This window comes from Corythoichthys intestinalis, chromosome 9 (genome assembly GCF_030265065.1).
Source record: "Corythoichthys intestinalis isolate RoL2023-P3 chromosome 9, ASM3026506v1, whole genome shotgun sequence".
NCBI lineage: Eukaryota > Metazoa > Chordata > Actinopteri > Syngnathiformes > Syngnathidae > Corythoichthys > Corythoichthys intestinalis.
This window is the reverse complement of record NC_080403.1, coordinates 36,672,384-36,692,654: the sequence shown is the minus strand read 5'-3', so window position 1 is coordinate 36,692,654 and position 20,271 is coordinate 36,672,384. Positions and strand designations below refer to the sequence as shown.

General features: G+C 41.0%; 1 protein-coding gene across 24 annotated transcripts in view; it reads right to left on the bottom strand.

Annotated features, from left to right (window-relative positions):
* adamts9 (ADAM metallopeptidase with thrombospondin type 1 motif, 9) overlaps positions 1-20,271 on the bottom strand; it is a 196,191-nt gene that overhangs the window by 24,972 nt on the left and 150,948 nt on the right. For all 24 annotated transcript variants that reach the window (XM_057847215.1, XM_057847191.1, XM_057847190.1 and 21 more), the window contains 5 exons: positions 16,014-16,262; positions 13,591-13,752; positions 13,174-13,350; positions 8,111-8,281; positions 338-514 (listed from right to left, as the gene is read on the bottom strand). In XM_057847215.1, coding sequence (XP_057703198.1) covers positions 338-514; positions 8,111-8,281; positions 13,174-13,350; positions 13,591-13,752; positions 16,014-16,262 — 936 coding nt within the window. The remainder of the gene's footprint in view (positions 1-337; positions 515-8,110; positions 8,282-13,173; positions 13,351-13,590; positions 13,753-16,013; positions 16,263-20,271) is intronic.

The following is a 20,271-nucleotide window of genomic DNA, read 5'->3' as shown; positions in this document are numbered from 1 at the left end:
ATGACTCACATAAACCCTGACACTATACAAATGATTCACACCACTCAAATAAAAATGTTATATATTTATCTGAATATGTGCCCAAAGCCATACACTTATTACAAAAAAAAAAAAAAAAGTAAAATATTTGAAAACGTAAAAATGTTTGGTTAAAAAAAAGCTTGATCTAATTCCCATCAGTGTGTGAACCAAGGAGTAGCCCCCCTCCTTTTCTCTGGGTCCTGCTGCTCTAGCAGAGCAAGCCTGCAGCTTTAACTCAGGACCTCATCAGAACATTCTGGCCAAGATTCAATAGCTGACACAAAACATATTTCCACTGAGAAAGCCCCATTCCTACCGCCTGCCAGTCTCCCTCTCTCCAGCGGTACCGCAAAGGACACTCAGCAACCCGGCAGCTTTGACTTGACGCCGGGCGCGAGCGCTGGGGGCAGTCGGTCTCAAGCGGTCTTCTCCGGGTGCCACCTTGGCAGATGACCTCCCGCTTTTGGACGCCGTCGCCGCAGGATGCTGAACACTGGAAAGAGGACAGGTAGCACTTACAAAAAAAAAATACACTAACTTGACTGTGGGCAGCATGAGTATTTGAGATTGATAAATGCATCAGGATGGATTTGTGTTGAATTCTTTTGATTTTCTTTTCATTGTATGCTGTACTTACAAAAATAAAAGCACGGTTTCTATTCGTACTGCATCATTTGTAATTTTCCACGAACTGTAACGATATTATCCTGATTTATTAGGTACACCCAGGCAATAACCATGTTTTCCTTGACCCAGCCAAAACAGGTTACTGTCATTGTACCTTTGAGTGGTATCAAACTGGACTTTTTGTTGTTGTTGTAATACTGGCAATGTTGTTGGTACCTTATACATCTTCAGTTTGATTTGAGGCACTAATGTATTATCAAGGGTAGTTTGGAAACAAACCTAAGCTGTACCTACAGATTTTGCAGTGAAAGTAAAGAATGCTAATACAAGTCTACCTTCTGCAAATATTTAGCTTGCCGATTTAAGATTCTGATCAGCAAATGTGTATGTACGTGTCTTATTCTTCCAATTTACTTTAAGAACTACTGATATTTATTGAACATAATGATGTGTTTCGCTAGATGTTATTTGGAATTTTTTTTTTAGGGCAATCAATGATGTCTGTCTGCTGCACTTGATGATATTTAATGAATACATTTTTCTTTTTCTCTTTCTAAACAGGTGCTGTTAATAATTCCAAACCACAACCAACACCATTTGAGTTCAGTATGTGTAGACTAGGGTTGATCATGTTTTTTTGCCCCCGATCTGATCCCGATCGTTTTAGTTTGAGTATCTACCGATCCCGATATTTCCCGATCCGATTGCTTTTTTTTTTGGCTCCCGATTTAATTCTAATCATTCCCGATAATTTTTCCCGATCATATACATTTTGGCAATGCATTAAGAAAAAAATGAATAAAACTCGGACGAATATATACATTCAACGTACAGTACATAAGTACTGTATTTGTTTATTATGACAATAAATCCTCAAGATGGCATTTACATTATTAACATTCTTTCTGTGAGAGGGATCCACGGATAGAAAGACTTGTGACTTTGTATATTGTGACTAAATATTGCCATCTAGTGTATTTGTTGAGCTTTCAGTAAATGATACTGTGGCCATCCCAAATGCGTGATGGGAAGTGGAACCATGACTGTGCGTCGTGCTACCAATTGATATATCTTCTCTGCATTGGGAAATAACTTAAGGTGTTAAGACAAAGATGAATTGCCACCTTGCTTCCCCACATTGCTTCCCATGATATTTCTAATCATAGGGAGAGGGATTGCAAGGCTTTAGCCAATGAAAAGGAGGCTCCAAAGGCTGCCAAAATTCACTCTGCTCATTTTGCGCTGCCTTTTATCTCTCTCTATATAGGTAAAACGGTGTCATTACAGATTGAGCGCGACAATGAGTGAGAGGGTCGCGCAACGCATACATTAATTGCGTTAAATATTTTAACGTGACACATTTTTTAATAAATTAATTGCCGCCGTTATCGGGATATTTTTGATAACCCTACCTTAAGCCTAAACTAAAGACTCTGGATGAGTGTAACATATTATGTCTGTAACGTTAAATACAATTAGAAAACGATTTGATTATATTTTTTGCCGATTCCGATACTTTGAAAATGACGTGATCGGACCCGATCGATCCCGATCGATCGGGACATCTCTAGTGTTGACTATTGTGTTCTAATATGATTTTTCATTTATTTCACATGTATTTATCACATGTGGCATTTCAGCTGTTGAATGAAAATGCAGTCTGTTTAACCATGTGTTATCATGCTGCGGGGACGATGGAGTATCATTTCCTCCTGGCCTCATTCCTGTTCTGCAGCTGTTCTGCAAAGACGCACATCCTTTTTGCTGTATGAGGTACAGATGTGTTCCTGTGCCTGGAAGTCTCTTGACCAATAGGGGAAATTCAGGGAAATACTATACACGCAAAGGTTTGAAAAGATAGACAAACAGTTGCATAAACAGACATTTTTTAACTTACAGAGGCATTACAGTCATTTGCCAATATTTTAAACTATTTCGTGTATAAGATAAGCTGTATAAGAATGGGAGTGTGCCCTTGTTGAAGTATTTTATCTATGCAGTTATTTGTTATTTTTATTTATTTATTTTTATTTTCATTGATTACAATCGCATTTGCAAGTTAAATCGTTTTTCAAACGATAGATTTTGAAATTAGTCACGATGTGATATCTACACTGTGCCTTCTTCGTTCTTCACACCATTAACCTCGGGAGCGCTCACTACACTGAGAATATACAAGTCCTTCTCAAAAAATTAACATATTGTGATAAAGTTCATTATTTTCTGTAATGTACTGATAAACATTAGACGTTCATATAGTTTAGATTCATTACACACAACTGAAGTAGTTCAAGCCTTTTATTGTCTTAATATTGATGATTTTGGCAAAAAAGTCAAGAAAACCCAAAAATCCCTATCTGAAAAAATTTGCATATTTCAACCGACCAATACAAAAAAGGTTTTTTTAATACAAAAAAGTCAACCTTGAATTAATTTTATCAGCTATGCACTCAATACTTGGTTGGGAATCCTTTTGCAGAAATGACTCCTTCAATGCGGCGTGGCATGGAGGCTGAGGTGTTAGAGAGGCCCAGGATGCTTCGATAGCGGCCTTAAGGTCATCCACAGTTTCGGGTCTGGTGTCTCTCAACTGCCTCTTCACAATGTCCCACAGATTCTCTATGAGGTTCAGGTCAGGAGAGTTGGCAGGCCAATTGAGCACAATAATGCCATGGTCAATAAAACATTTACCGATGGTTTTGGCACTGTGAGCAGGTGCCATGTTGTCCTGAAAAATGAAATCTTCCTCTCCATAAAGCTTTTCAGCAGGTGGAAGCATGAAGTGCTCCAAAATCTCCTGACCGATAGCTGCATTGACCCTGCCCTTGATAAAACACAGCAGACCAACACCAGCAGCTGAGATGACATGGCACCCCAGACCGTCACTGACTGTGGGTACTTGACCCTGGACTTCAGGCATTTTGGCATTTCCTTCTCCCCAGTCTTCCTCCAAACTCTGGCACCTTGATTTCCGAATGACATGCGAAATTTGCTTTCATCTGAAAAAAGTACTTTGGACCACTGAGCAACAGTCCAGTGCTGCTTCTCTGTAGCCCAGGTGAGGCGCTTCTGTTCTGTCTCACTGTTTCACACACGCCTGTGCATGGTGGCTCTGGATATTTCTACTCCAGACTCAGTCCACTGTTTCTGCAGGTCCCCCCAAGGTCTGGAATCGGCCCTTCTCCACAATCTTTCTCAGGGTGCTGTCACCTCTTCTGGTTGTGCAGCGTTTCCTGCCACACTTTTTCCTTCCCATAGACTTCCCACTGATGTGCCTTGATACAGCACTCTGGGAACAGCCTGATCACTCAGAGATTTCTTTCTGTGTCTTAGCCTCTTGCTTGAGGGTGTCGGCAGTCTTGCCCATGATTGCGGTTTTGAGTAATGAACCAGGCTTGGCGTTTTTAAAAGACTCAGGAATCTTTCTCAGGGGTTTTGAGTTAATTCGTTGATTCAGATGATTAGGTTAGTAGCTTCTTTAATGACCTTTTCATGATATCCTAATTTTTTTAGATAGGGATTTTTGGTTTTTCTTGACTTTTTTTGCCAAAATCATCAAGATTAAAACAATAAAAGGCTTGAACTACTTCAGTTGTGTGTTATGAATCTAAAATACTGTATATGAAATTCTAATGTTTATCAGTACATTACAGAAAATAATGAACTTTATCACAATATGCTAATTTTTTGTTAAGGACTAGTACATCAGGAGGTTACCACTTCTGGGTTCTAAAATGTACCACATTAAGCATGCAGTATAAATAAAATATCATTTAAATTATCTTGTACGACCAGTTCGTGCCATGGTCACTTTTTCCTCCTGCAACATTCACGCCTGTGCTACTGTTCGGAATCTAATGGCTGAGAAGCAATTATCTCGGCTTGTACGCCAAGAAAAGTCAGCCTCTTTGCTTGGTCCTCAATCGCCATCCTCCGTGAAGATGACGATGACCTCCAGCCTTGATGCACCATGTGAGTGTATTAGCTCGAGTGAACGAATGCTTTCTTTATGTAGAAACATTAAAGAAATATATATGCCTTTTGAATCCAGGAAGCCCTGACTGAAATAAGCCTCTCTGCGCACAGGCGTGCACGAAACCCACTGAAGCGTGATTGTAAAGTGACTGAATATTTTATTTTCGTATAACTGAAATAGCAAGGCCTGGTGACATTGAAGAACAATTGTAGCCTCGGTCTCTTCTATGTGTAATTCACCAAATGCATTGCCAAGGCCCACACACTTCCAACGGACACACCCACTCCATCGAAGGCCAATCAGAGTAAAAAGTATTTAAATTTGATCCAGTCAGCTGCATATTTATGAGAAACCACACATCTGCAGGATGTAAGTATAGTGGCATGAAAAATGACATTCTAGGCACTTGTTGTGCAAACCTGGTAAAATTACCCCCCCCAAAAAAGAAACTTTAGTACCACTTTAAAGTCAGACATGCATCAGTATTAGAACATAGGTGTTCATGTCATACTTGTTCTATCACAAAAAAAGCATAGCTGATAAATAATAAAAGAGATTGAAAGTTAAAAATACATGAACACTGTGCATCGAACCCTTTTAATCAGTCTATAAAATAATTCCTTCGGACATGTATACGTGGCAGACAATGGTGAACACTGTTTTCTGGTAAACTCTCCAAATGTTTGGCTTAGTTGAAATGCATTCAAGTGACATAGACTAATAAAAATATATAAATAAGGCTTGCATTACTACAATTAGGGGTGTGACAAAATATCGAAATGGTGATTCGGATGGGATATCATGATCAGTGTTGAGCAAGTTACTTTAAAAAAGTAATTAGTTATAATTACTAACTAGTTCTTCCAAAAAGTAACTGAGTTAGTAACTGAATTACACTATAGTAAAAATAACTAGTTACCAGGGAAAGTAACTATTTCCGTTACTTCAAAAAGAAGTTGTTGCATGTCAAAGAATTTGAAATTTTCTGAGCAGTATTCGAGTCAGTTGAATGGATGGAGAATAAAAAACAGGTAGTTGTGTTATAGAACCTTGTAATATTTATTGCACCTCACCAGCAACAGATTTATCCTACACTTGAAGTGCAACAAAAATAAACAGATTTGAATTGCTCACCACAGATGTCGACAAAAGCTTTGCCCTGGGACATAAATTACACTTAACATGTATGTTCTTTTCTTTAATTTCGACCAACTTGAAATCGTGCATATATCTCCACCTCGTAAAGGACAAAATTTCCTCTGAATGCTCTGTCATCATATCCCTCTGCATCTGTTGTGCGTGTGTGTGTTAGCCGCACGCGCTGTTCCGGTTTGTGTGTGAAAACACCGGCTCTGAAGTACATGCGCTATTAGGCTCGAGCGTTTACGTCACAGAATGGAGGATCACGTGAGATTTGACAACAACGCAGCCATATTGGAAGCAGGTCTGGCTCGCGGGACATTAAAATTTAACTTGCCAGTTCGAAAAAGAGACAAACTTATTACTAAGGTAAAAAACAGATATGTGATCAAACTTAAGGATGTGAACAATGTTGACCCTTACGAGCAAGCCGAAGGCAAATGAAGTAAAGATGTCGACGGGCTTCCACAATTATGCGAAATGGACATTCTGCTGTATTTATTGTTTGGTGTATGTTTCTAAACTCATCAGCGATTCCGAAATTACAAATTGCTACAAAGCTACGAACAGTTTTGCTGCAGATTTTGTCTTTTTTTTCCTTGTCATTTATGAGTGCAGGACCTGCACTTTATGACCGTATCAAACGGCAACTCCATCGTTCTTGCAAAGGTAGGCTATGTGTGTTTACTATTTTCATTGCCATGAACCTGAACGCACCACAAGTCTTGGATGACAAATAAACAGAGCAGAGTAGACTCGCTACGGCTGGTAGTTTCTTCAATTTATTCAAAAGTAACGCACCGCTTTTGACAGTCAGTATCGGTAACGGCGTTGTAACGGCTGAAAAAATAATTAGTTAGATTACCCCATTACTGAAAAAAATAACGCCGTTATGTAATGCTCCCGATCCGATCCCGTCCGTTTTAGTTTGAGTATCTGCCGATCCCGATATTTCCCGATCCGATTGCTTTTTTTTGCTCCCGATTCAGTTCCAATCATTCCCGAGAATTTTTCCTGATCATATACATTTTGGCAATGCATTAAGAAAAAAATGAATAAAACTCAGACGAATATATACATTCAACATACAGTACATAAGTACTGTATTTGTTTATTATGACAATAAATCCTCAAGATAGCATTTACATTATTAACATTCTTTCTGTGAGAGGGATCCACGGATAGAAAGACTTGTGACTTTGTATACTGTGACTAAATATTGCCATCTTGTGTATTTGTTGAGCTTTCAGTAAATGATACTGTAGCCATGCCCCAATGCATGATGGAAAGTGGAACCATGACGGTGCGTAGTGCTACCAATTGAAATATCTTCTCTGCGTTGGGAAATAAATTAAGGTGTTAAGAAAAAGATCAATTGCTACCTTGCTTCCCCACATTGCTTCCCATGATATTTCTAATTGTAAGGCTTTAGCCAACTAAAAAAAGGCTCCAAAGGCTGCCAAAATTCACTCTACTCATATTACGCTGCCTTTTATCTCTCTATATAGGTAAAATGGCGCCATTAAAGATTGAGCGCAACAATGCGTGAGTGGGTCGTGCAACGCATGCATTAATTGCGTTAAATATTTTAACGTGATACATTTAAAAAAAAAACATTACCGCCGTTATCGGATAAATTTGATAACCCTACCTTAAGCCTAAACTAAAGACTCTGGATGAGTGTAACATATTATGTCTGTTACGTTAACTAAAATTAGAAAACGATTTAATTAAAAAATATATATATCTTAAAAAAAAAGGCATGGCCGATATTTTTTTGCCGATTCCGATACTTTGAAAATGACGTGATCGGACATCTCTAGTTATCGATATGCTTCTGCCAAGAATTGATATATTGTTGGGGTGCTTACAGGTCACTTTTTGTTGAGTTTGATTCAGTGCCTATTCATTTGGGTAGATTCTTGGGTCACTTCCTGTTCTGTAACCCAAAATAAACCAGTGTGACCCATAAATGCCCCAAAAGAAAAACAAAGTGACCAAAAATCAACAGCAAATGGCCTGAAATGCGCCCAAAATAACTCTGGTTGCCATTGACTGCCATATATGAATGAACATTCGCTGCCACCCTTACAGCTCAAACGAATTGGTCATCTACTAGTCTAGGTTTAACATCTAGTGATAAACCCATTCTAATTCGCAGCTTGTTTTTCTGTTTACCCTAGAGTGATTTCCTGACCAACATATCGCTAATCGTTGTATCGCCATATTGTGAGATCATCGTTATCGTGAGTTTTGTATCGTGAATCGTATCATATCGTGAGGTACCAAGAGGTTCCCATCCCTAATTACGATGGTGTGTTTTATAGGTACATTAAAGAGTCCTACCTCCTCCCAACTGCCAGTCTTCCACTTGGGACAGCGGCCCCCTCGGCAGCGCCTCTGCTTGCTGGGTTTGGGTTTCAAGTGCTTGCAGTTTTCATCTTCAATAGAGCGGCCTAAGCTGCTCAAACAGCGCACCTTGCGGGACTTGAAGCCTCTTCCACAAGAGGCAGAGCACTGCAAAACATCAAGGAAATAAGAGTTGAATATAAAATAAATACCTATAAAGTCAGTGTGAAAAGTAGATCGCGTATGTACAACTTGTTGCATTGTGAAATTATTGAAAATTTATGAGCACAAGATAAAAACAAACTATTCTACAAAAATTAAACATTACCAAGCATACAGTACGTCAGAGGGAACTATAATCCACTGTTTTAATTTCATGCTATCCCAACGAATAATAACAACTATATGTACATAATCTAGTCAAACTAAAGTCAAATAGCAGTGTTTCGGAGTAAAAACTACAGGGATGAAAATGTCATGACGATACAGGTATTTTTAAATTCAATATTTGATGAATTTGCATAATTCCTACATGATGTTTGGCGGACCCAATCACAGCACACGCTGGATCAACCCGGCGGAAGTTTATTTCACTTCCAGGTTCACCGAGTCACTGAAGGCCTAACATGTTGTGACAGGCAGACACTCACACACACACACTGCAGTGTTTGATAGGGCTGGGAAGGAGGTGTGGAGAGGGGCTGGACTGAGCTCAGATAATCACAGGGGGCGTAGTACAGTATTTGGGGATGGATGGGAAGTGACAGCCTTAGAGTTGAATGGGTACGTGGCCCAGCGTGCAGCGCTGTCTCGTGCAGCAAGATAATGTACTGGACAGGAATGCCATGTGGCCTTTTACCTCATTCAGACCTCATTCATCAATGGAGAGGCTAATAATATTTTTAAAGTTGTTTTGGAATTTTTTTTTTTTTTTTAGTCGAATGATTTGGGAAATAATTAAGGTCATCTACGTGATAGTTTTGTGTCTGATTATCAAACGACCTATTTTCAACAGTTGCATATAAAACAAGAAAAAATGGCTGTCACTATGCCACCAATATAGATTTTATCTTATATAATCGACCACGGTGTATCCTTGAGTAGAGTCGATGTTTTTGCAATCTAGGTGTTTCCTCGTGTTTCATATTCTTTTTACAAGGGCTTTCTTGCTGCTGTACTGGACTCATATGCCCTCAGAATACCCCGGGACTTGTAACCACTGAGTGAAACATCATGTGGGATAACTTTAAATGAACACCCTTGTGCAGGGTTTATTAGCTTCTTGGGGTTTTGCAATTACATACACGGCAGAGAACACACAGTGTACATGTGAACTGTATGTACAGTTTGAACAGATGAAATGCGTGAGATCATCTCATGCTACTTTGTAAAAGCCAGGGGTTCATCATGCTTGATACGTCAGCGTAGTTTTAACAGACCTTATTGAAATCCTGTGTCACATGCCCTCCTTTCTCCTAAATACAGCTGTGAGTTCCCAGAAAGCTGTCTATGCTGATGGAGAGAACTGGGAAGGGGCCCCTGTCCAGATCAAACGTGATCCTTGACCCTGCCAATACACCATGGCATTGTCTTGCTGACGGTCCGCTCCATTCGAGTCACTGTCAATGGCCTCCACATTTGTACACTGTCATCAAGCCGCATTAGACCAAAAAGGAGGGGGGATGTCAGAGGTGGGAAAGGGACAACGGCAGCCTCATAGCAAAGCGCACGTCGCCAGGATTCCCCAAAAAGCATTAAAGTGAATGAGCAAACTAAATAAGCCGTGAGGTTTACTGTGGCATTGTCACGCAGGGCAAAGCTTTACCTTGATGGGAAGAGCTTTGAAACCCCCGCCATAGACGGTAGAAAACACGATTGCTCAGAGGGGTCAGCAGAGGCCCTAACCGCATAAAATAACAGCGAGATTGCTCAGTGATTTGTGCATATTCATTCAGGAAAAACATGCCATTCAGTAGACTGCTGGGGGAGGACTGGCGAGCTATTTGACCGGCATTTCTTTTGAAAGCTTGTCCGAAGCTATACATGAGCCATTAAATAGCAGCATACCTCCGCATGCATGTTGTGTCAGTTCTCAGTTCCAAGTCTAATAAGCATCATGAGCATCTGTTTGTTGGAAGTTTCCAAGAATTTCCATTCGTGTCGGCATGAAAACAAGAAAAACCACAAATGATGATAAAAGGCTTTAAACATGACCTCTACTTCACTTTAATTCTAAAATGTGGAAGTGAACAGAAATCCAAAGAATCCATTAAAAAAAAATTAAATATTGACATATTATAATGAAGTAAAAATAAATACAAGTACTTACATAAATATACAGAAAACGCTTCTTGAAAAACAGACTAATATTGTTATTTATGAATAAGCGACAAACCATACGCTTATTTCAAGAGCCTGTGGAGTTGGTGAGAGTGAAACAGAAACAAAGTTTATCAATTAAAAACTTTTACATGGCAGAGGGTGAAATTTGAGTGACACATGCTAATATTGGGTTCAATTTCCACCAAATTGCTAATTTCCAAATTATGCATGTGGGAATCATTACATGTAACAGCTCTCATTAGCAGATGATGTGCAGTATAAAATGTAGCCACTGCTGTGATAACAGGCCCTTAAAATAAGGTGTGCGGTCAGTTGAGACAATTATGACCAGGAGCAGAAAACTGGGTGGGCTGCAGGCAAAAGCTGCCCCTAACCACAGATTGAATCACCTCTCACTGTCCGCAAGGTGGGAAATGACAAAAACCCGGATCTGTGTTTAGGGCCATCAGCTGCACTGGTTAGCCTCAACTAAGTCAAGCTGCACCTTAGCCAGCCAAAACCCCTGCAGTGTGAGGCGGAGAAAGATGGGGCAGGGGAGTATCATTACAGAGACTGAGGTAGACACACTAGGTTGGCTCATAGTTAAGAGTTCTGGATACAAAACAATATAAACTCCCCCTGTGGTCACACGTATCACGGATTTCAAACATACATTTTAATAGGCCATTGTTTAAGTGACATTCAATGACACGTCAACATAATGACACATTTTGCACCTCTTCAATAGTAGATTCATCTACACAAAGTGCTGACTTCATGAAATGAAGAGTCGGCATAAAGATACCTACCCGTTGCAAATGTGATAGTTCATTTATGATACTTGGATCTTAAAATCTCCCTTGTTAGGTCAGCACCATTGTCGGTTATCTGTAATACTTGAATGGCAAACTGAGTTTGTGTTTGTTTCTAAGTGAGGTATTGTTGAGCATAGCGGTTTTAGCAAATCCAAATAATGTACAGAGCAAACATTACCAATGGATACATCCAGAGCACCTTTTAAGCAGAGCATGGAGGTTTACAGACCTTAAAGAACATTTTAGTCATACTATTGAAAGCTGTGTCAAAACCCTCTGCAATACTGATAATATGTTATTCTACAAACCCAATGAGACACTTTATTTCACAGTTCTAGTACTGCTGCAGCTCCTGGTACCTCTTATGGCACTTGAAATTTATAATAGCAAAACAAGGCAAAAAAAACATGAAACCACTGTTTGGGTGTAATCTTTTTGACAGTGCCACATCAAAAATAACCATGTTATGGGGAAGGCTAAAATATTGGCCCGAATATAAGACGGCCCTGATTATAAGATGACCCCCTCTTTTTCAAGACTCAAGTTTGAAAAAAGACTTTTTGAACACCAAATTATTTTTATACAGAAAATACTTACAGTACATCCGAAACAAATGACGACAATAACAATATATTTTAGAGAAAAAGCATGTTATTTTGCCTCATTCAAATCTTAATATCTGAACATTTAAATATCTAAAGTAAAGTGCAATTACATTCGTAAATGAATGGCTTCTAGTTTTAGAAATGCAAATAAACCAATCTATTGTGATAAAACCACAAAATTGCAATACCTGCATTAACCATCAAAGTGAAGTCTAACTGTAACTGTAGTCTTGAAACAAATCTGAATAAGGAAAAACATTGCAATAAGATAAAGCAAACTGTTTAAAATAAAAAGTGTAGCCGAGATCTGTCATGACAGAACATCGCTTCATTGATATATGGCGCAATCTAGCGTCGTGAATGGGTATAATGTCTAGACCGCAAATATGAGACGACCCCCTCTTTTTCAGTGTTATTTCAATGCAAAAAACACTGTCTTATATTCCGGCCAATACGGTACAAGGAAAGAAACAGTAAGGATTGTAGACTTGGGTACACAGGAAAAAAAAAAAACAGTACAAAACTGAAAAATAAAGTGTCAACATTATCTCACTGAATTCTTAATACAATTGCCATTTTAAATATGAACACCTAGTAAAAAGTATATATAGTACAAAAGCACAGATTAAGTCCCATGCATGTTGGTTCCTTAAATGTGCAGATTAGAACATCCAAATGTCATATGAAGCACACCTAGAAGATGGGGCATTCTTTGGATAAAAAAACTGAACAAGGCATCATACTGTATATTCCTGATATACAAAAACATTCATCAGTATTTGCACATGAAGAACAACTGGCAATGTTCGCATACAAAGAGCTAAGACAAAATAAATCACTTTTAAAATTATGCTATGTACAAATGATAAACATGAAAAAGAAATATCTCAATAAATTATGTTTCCAAAACAATATTTTACAAAACTAAATGATTGTGATACAAAGTGATCCTGATGTCTTTCCATACTAACACACAGACCAACTACTGTTTCATAGAAAAGAAGGTTCTTCTGGTCACAGCTGTCACTGAAGCGTTTTGTCGTGATGTACTGTCTCTGGCAAATTGCAGGACAGCATATCTTTGCCATGTAAGTGCAACAGAGATTGATTTTCCAAATGTCTTGAAGAAATGTTGCAGGCACCAGTGCCGGAGCGGGAAGTGCAGGGGATTTAAAGTCTTAGAAGTATACAGTTTATATTCCCCAATACATAAGCACCACAGAAACCGTATTTAGTATGATTGTGACTGAGTAACACTATTGGCACAATGTGAGGTTAAAAAAAAGAAGGTATAGAGTATTCTTTTTTACGAGCGTACCGAGCTCCATGGGTCTGTGCTCCAGTGGGGGCTAGACGGGCACGGCTGAGTATTGCACTGCTCCCGATCCGGTGGCTTGTCGTGAATCTCGCAGCTCAGATCGTTGAAACGCTCGCCATTTGGACGTTGACATACCACCAGCCTCGTCTTTATCCCGCCTCCGCATGGTTTGGTGCACTGAGGACAGCATGAGGAGAGGTCACATTAAAAAGCAGTTTAAAAAACAAAACAAAACACTAATGCTATCCCGTGGGAATCACAAAGAATGTGAAATTGAGCTTCAGGTATTTTCTGATGTCCTTTTTCTCATGCAACTTTCACAAACAGTCGAAGTAATTATCCAAACATAAGCATCCCAAAGTTTGGTTTTCCCACTAGCCCTTTTAACACCAGTAAAGCTGTGTCTGTCTGCCTTACCTCTCCCCAGTTGCCATAGATCCACTGCGGACATGGCCCCGACTCACAGGATCGCTGCTCACTGGGCCGGCTGCGATCCTCACAGCTGTTGGCAGGGTAGCCGTTCTCATCCTGGCACACTACGACTCGCCGCTGAAAGCCTCCTGCACATGTGCTGGAGCACTGTTGTCAAAGAGAGGGAGCCAGGGTACCCAATGTTAAATGGTTCTCACACATAGCTGCACAGTGTATACACTGGTGGACACAGTGAACCCCAATAGGGATGCTACACTGCATGAAATTTACATGTAATACATGATAATGCTATATGCTAAACCTAGGTATGATTCACTTTGGAAGTAAAGGCCACAAAAGTGCAACAAATGGAAATTTTATCACAAATTCGAACGAATTAAGACTGCCGGACGCACAAATTCAAGTCAACGTTTAGTGATCCGTGCAACGTTATGCCAAAATAAGTACATCACCCTACTTCAATCCTGCGTGACGTTCATAAAATCAAAATTGAGCTCACAGGGTCGATGCATATACATTTCCAGAATAGACCTACAAAATTTAATTCTAATATCTCTGCGAATAACTTAGTAGTAGCAATTTTAGTATGTGTCTTCAACATAAATACAGTGGGGCAAATAAGTATTTAGTCAACCACCAATTGTGCAAGTTCTCCTACTTGAAAAGATTAGAGAGGCCTCTAATTGTCAACATGGGTAAACCTCAACCATGAGAAACAGAATGTGGAAAAAAAACAGAAAATCACATTGTTTGATTTTAAAAGAATTTATTTCCAAATTACAGTGGACTTTATAAGTAGTATATATAAGTATTTGGTCATCTACAAACAAGCAAGGTTTCTGGCTGTCAAAGAGGTCCAACTTCTTCTAACGAGGTCTAACGAGGCTCCACTCGTTACCTGTATTAACGGCACCTGTTTAACTCATTATCGGTATAAAAGACACCTGTCCACAGTCTCTATCAGTCACACTCCAAACTCCACCATAGCCAAGACTAAAGAGCTGTCGAAGGACACCAGAGACAAAATTGTAGACCTGCACCAGGCTGAGAAGACTGAGCAATTATTAGAAAATTGAAAACATAAAAGATAATCTCCCTTAATCTGGGGCTCCATGCAAGATCTCACCCTGTAGTGTCAAAATGATAACATGAATGGTGAGCAAAAATCCAGGAACCACACGGGGGGACCTAGTGAATGACCTACAGAGAGCTGGGACCACAGTAACAAAGGCTACTATCAGTAACACAATGCGCCGCCAGGGACTCAAATCCTGCACTGCCAGACGTGTCCCCCTGCTGAAGAAAGTACACGTCCAGGCCCATCTGCGGTTTGCTAGATAGCATTTGGATGATCCAGAAGAGGACTGGGAGAATGTGTTATGGTCACATGAAACCAAAATAGAACTTTTTGGTAGAAACACAGGTTCTTGTGTTTGGAGGAGAAAGAATACTGAATTGCAGCCGAAGAACACCATACCCACTGTGAAGCATTGGGGTGGAACCATCATGCTTTGGGGCTGTTTTTCTGCAAAGGAACCAGGACGACTGATCTGTGTAAAGGAAAGAATGAATGGGGCCATGTATTGAGAGATTTTGAGTGAAAATCTCCTTCCATCAGCAAGGGCATTTAGTGAGACATGGCTGGTTTCAGCATGACAATGATCCCAAACACACAGCCAGGGCAACAAAGGAGTGGCTTCGTAAGAAGCATTTCAAGGTCCTGGAGTAGCCTAGCCAGTCTCCAGATCTCAACCCCATAGAAAATCTGTGGAGGGAGTTGAAAGTCTGTGCTGCCCAACGACAGCCCCAAAACATCACTGCTCTAGAGGAGATCTGCATGGAGGAATGGGCCAAAATACCAGCAACAGTGTGTGATAAGCTTGTGAAGAGTTACAGAAAACGTTTGGCCTCCGTTATTGCCAACAAAGGGTACATAATAAAGTATGATGAGATGAACTTTTGGTATTGACCATATACTTATTTTCCACCATGATTTGCAAATAAATTCTTTAAAAATCAAACAATGTGATTTTCTGGGGTTTTTTCCCACATTCTGTCTCTCATGGTTGAGGTTTACCCATGTTGACAATTACAGGCCTCACTAATATTTTCAAGTGGGAGAACTTGCACAATTAGTGGTTGACTAAATACTTATTTGCCCCACTGTAAGAAGAACAAGCACAAAATGAGCGATCTTTTGAGCCCACCCCCCGGCGTCTATAAATTAATCTCTAAAGCAATCAAATTGAAAAACAGAAAGTTCAGTGTTTACTTGTCCTAGCGCTCAAAACATCTTGGACTGGTACCATTATAAATCAAGGATGCAGTGCTCGAAAACTCTAAAAAAAGAAATTATGCTTTTCTGAACTTGCACTGTATTTTCAGAAGCTTGTTCGCTCGAGACTCACCGCTCCCCAAGGTCCAGTTCGCCATTGGTGGGATTGGCTTTGAGGAATGATGTTCCTGGCACTGCTGTTTGGTGAGGATGGAAGAGGTCTGGAATCACCAGAGTGGGATGGGCATTGAGACATGGCACAGTCTTGCTCTGTGTTGGGCCGATCATCTGGGTCGCACTCACTGGCGCTCACTTCTTGTTCACTGAAGTTGACACAGACCACTTGCCGTGTTGTCTTCCCTTGACCACAAGTTACCGAACACTGAAAATAGTAACAAATTAAAAGAAATTAACTTTTTCTTACTACAAACTAATACAACACATACACACTGCACATTCATGTTGATCGGTTTAAAAAAATGTTATCATGCAAAAAAATCTGGAAAAAAAACATTTGTTCTGGTAAGTACCAGTAAATCCCTAAATGCAGACATGATTTAACTTTGAGTCTCAAAGTAATATGTTGGAGGCCTTGAACAAATGAGGCATCCGTCCGTCCGTCCGTCCGTCCGTCCATCCCGTAATTTTCGGACTACAAGCCACTACTTTTTTCCCCTCATTTTGAATCCTGCGGCTTATAGTCCAGTGCGGCTTATTTGTTGATTTTTTTTTTTTGTGTGTTAATAAGTAACATTATATTTGACAACGGCATCATAAGACTGTCATAAGACTACTACTTATTTACTAATGCTCATGGCAGTGTCATGTTGTAATTATGATGGTCTTATGACAGTCTTATGGGGCCACTTTCTAATGTGTTCCCAAAATACCATAACTAGCAATTAATGAAAAACCTGGAACAGTAACTGAAGAAATAATTAGCACAGAACATGAATTTTGATTGTTATTTACATCTGTAGCACTGCAGCGCATGCTAGGAGGCATGTTGGACGACAACAGTGTTGACAGCAGGTGGGAGCAGATGTTGACTGTCTCCCCCAAGGGAGCCGTGATGGCCAAATGAAGCTTCTTGAAGCAATGAAGCTTTGCAGCCAATTAGTTTAAAACTTCATGGTGGTTCAACTGGTCTTATTAGTCTTATGATGCCGCTGTGAAATAAAGTGTTCTCGGTTAACATATTTTGGTGTAAATATCCCATAGAACAGTGAGGACAGCTGCGGCTTATATTCCGGTGCGGCTTATCTATGAACAAATGCTGTTTTCCCGTCAAATTTGATGGGTGGCGGCTTATAATCAGGTGCGCCTAATAGTCCAGAAATTACGGTACATACATACATATTCATCAGGACCTAGAGCCAATTCCAGTTGACATCACATGAAAGGAAGACAAAAATTTGGACTGGTCGCTAGCCAAACACGGAAACAAGGAAAGCTAACAAATCGCAGCTACAGCCTATTAGCATTCTCCCTGAACCCCACGATGATTGCATACAACTCTGGCAAGTCAAATACTATAAAGTGACCCTATCGACAAAAAAGTATAACATAAAAAAATATAACATTTATATTAAAAAATTTAAGAGAAATCTTTATAGTTTAACTCCTGATCTTCATTATTTCATTTTCATATAGAGTCACTTTCTGTACAGTGCTCATACAACATCTCTACTTCCATGTCATGGCATTTGTACTTCTCATTTACAATGTTATCCATTATTGAAAGTTGTATAATTAAAAATACATTATAGACACTGTAATAGTGATTTGTGGATTTACAATCTTTGGACATGCATGTGTTTCAAGCCTCACTGAGACGGATTATTTTTTTGTCAATGGTTCAAAAAACATTGGGTCACACTAATAAAATAGTATATGCAAGTATATGTTGCTAAAACTGGCTAAATTTACACTATTCTTGCGGTGGCCATAGCAGACCGATTTGCCTGTGGAATTTAGTTTTCTCTCTGTTCAAGTTTTACTTAGGTTTCTCACAGTATCTGGACAGTATCAGGCAATGGGTACCTGAATGCTAATTTTCGGCTGGACAAAGGCACACTATGTTTAACCCACTGTTCATCATGGATGCCATTTCTGATAGTTTCACATTCTTCACGTTTTCTCAAGACTTTCTACGTCTGAAATATAGATGCTCAGCAATTATGGAGCACTCTTGTAGTCTTGACGTGGTTTGAGTCTGGTTTGCTGAAGGGGGTGAATGGAAGCTGCTTGGTGGCAAGGCCCCGGAGGTCGATGAGATCCGCCCGGAGTTCCTAAAGGCTCTGGATGTGGTAGGACTGTCGTGGCTGACACGCCTCTACAACATCACGTGGACATCGGGACAGTGCCTCTGGATTGGCAGACCGGGTTGCTGGTCCCCCTTTTGAAGAAGGGCGCTGAAAGGTGTGTTCCAATTATAGAGGAATCACACTCCTCAGCCTCACCGGTAGTCTATTCAGGAGTGCTGGAGAGGAGGGTCTGTCGGGAAGTCGAGTCTTGGACTCAGGAGGAGCAGTTTGGTTTTCGTCCTGGCTGTGGAACAGTGGACCCTCGGCAAGGTCCTCGAGGGTACATGGGAGTTCGCCCAACCAGTCTACATGTGTTTTGCAGATTTGGAGAAGGCGTTCGACCATGCGCCTCGGGGAGTCCTGTGGGGGGTGCTCCTGGAGTACAGGGTACCGGACCCCTTGGTAGGGGCTGTTCAGTCCCTGTACGACCGGTGTCAGAGTTTGGTCCGCATTGCTGGGAGTAAGTTGAATTGGTTCCTAGTGAGGGTTGGACTCCGCCAAGGCTGCCCTTTGTCACCGATTCTGTTATAACTTTTATGGACAGAATTTCTAGGCGCAGCCGAAGCGTTTAGGGGTCCGGTGTGGTGGCCCCAGCATTACATCCCTGCTTTTTGCAGATGACATGGTGCTGTTGGCTTCATCAAGCCATGACCTCCAACTCTCACTGGAGCGGTTCGCAGCTGAGTGTGAAGCAGCTGGGATGAACATCAGTACCTCCATATCGGAGACTATGGTCTTCAGTCAGAAAAGGGTGGCGTGTCTTCTCTGGGTCAGGGATGAGATCCTGCCTCAAGTGGAGGAGTTTAAGTATCTTGGGGTCTCGTTCACGAGTGAGGGTAGGAGGGAACGGGAGATTGACAGGCGGATCGGTGCAGCGTCTGCAATGATGCACCGGTCCGTAGTGGTGAAGAGGGAGCTGAGCCAAAAGGCGAAGCTCTCAGTTTACTAGTCGATCTACGTTCCTACCTTCACCTATGGTCACAAGCTGTGGATGGTGACCGAAATGAGTTTCCTCCGCAGAGTGTCCGGGCTCTCCCTTAGAGATAGGGTGAGAAGCTCGGTCATCCGGGAGGGACTCGGTGTCGAGCCGCTACTCCTCCATTTTGAGACGAGCCAGTTGAGGTGGCTCGGGCATTTGGTTCGGATGCCTCCTGGACGCCTCCCTGAATAGGTGTTCCGGGCATGTACCGCCGGAGGAGCTGGTTGAAGTGGCGAGGGAGAGGGAAGTCTGGGCTTCCCTGCTAAAGCTGCTCCCCCTACAATCTGACCCCAGATTAAGCAGCAGACGATGGATGGATGGATGGATGGATGGATGGATGGATGGATGGATGGATGGATGGATGGATGGATGGATGGATGGATGGATGGATGGATGGATGGATGGATGGATGGATGGATGGATGGATGGATGGATGGATGGATGGATGGATGGATGGATGGATGGATGGAAGATGCAGGGTCCCTATCATACTACGAAACAACCTTCAAGTTTTTACACGCCCATTTTTGTACTGTCAGATTCAGTTGCATATTTTACCATGCTAGGTTTCTCATCTGCACCGTGACTACTGAGCACATGTTTGTGGCTTGTCACAATTGCCCATCACAATCCCCCTGCAGTGTCTCGCAACCATCCCGTTATGGTGGCCTGAAATGGGGTTGCTGTGGCTGCTGGGAAAATATTATTTACACACTGTAGCTTTAGTGTGAACTGTTTCTCCCTGAGGGAGCCATTGAGTACCTTTAACTTGGTGGTATAATGTGGGTTTCCAAAAGCTTGGGTGCGCATGCATTGCATGCTCTCGTTTGTTGACCAGACCTTCAGTCGACCAGTACTGCCGACCATAAGTGTGCTGATGAAAACCATCTGTAAACCTCTCGGATTGCTCATCTAAAAAAAGTCATGCCTCTCTACATCTCCGCTCCCTGTCACGCCAAATATAACTGCACAAATGCGCACATACACAAACTACACGCACCCAGACACCCCAACAGACACAGACACGCACCATAGTAAACTTGAAACCTGCCACAGTTTCCACACTATATTGGGTGCAGAAAATGTGTTGCTCATCGTGACTTTGC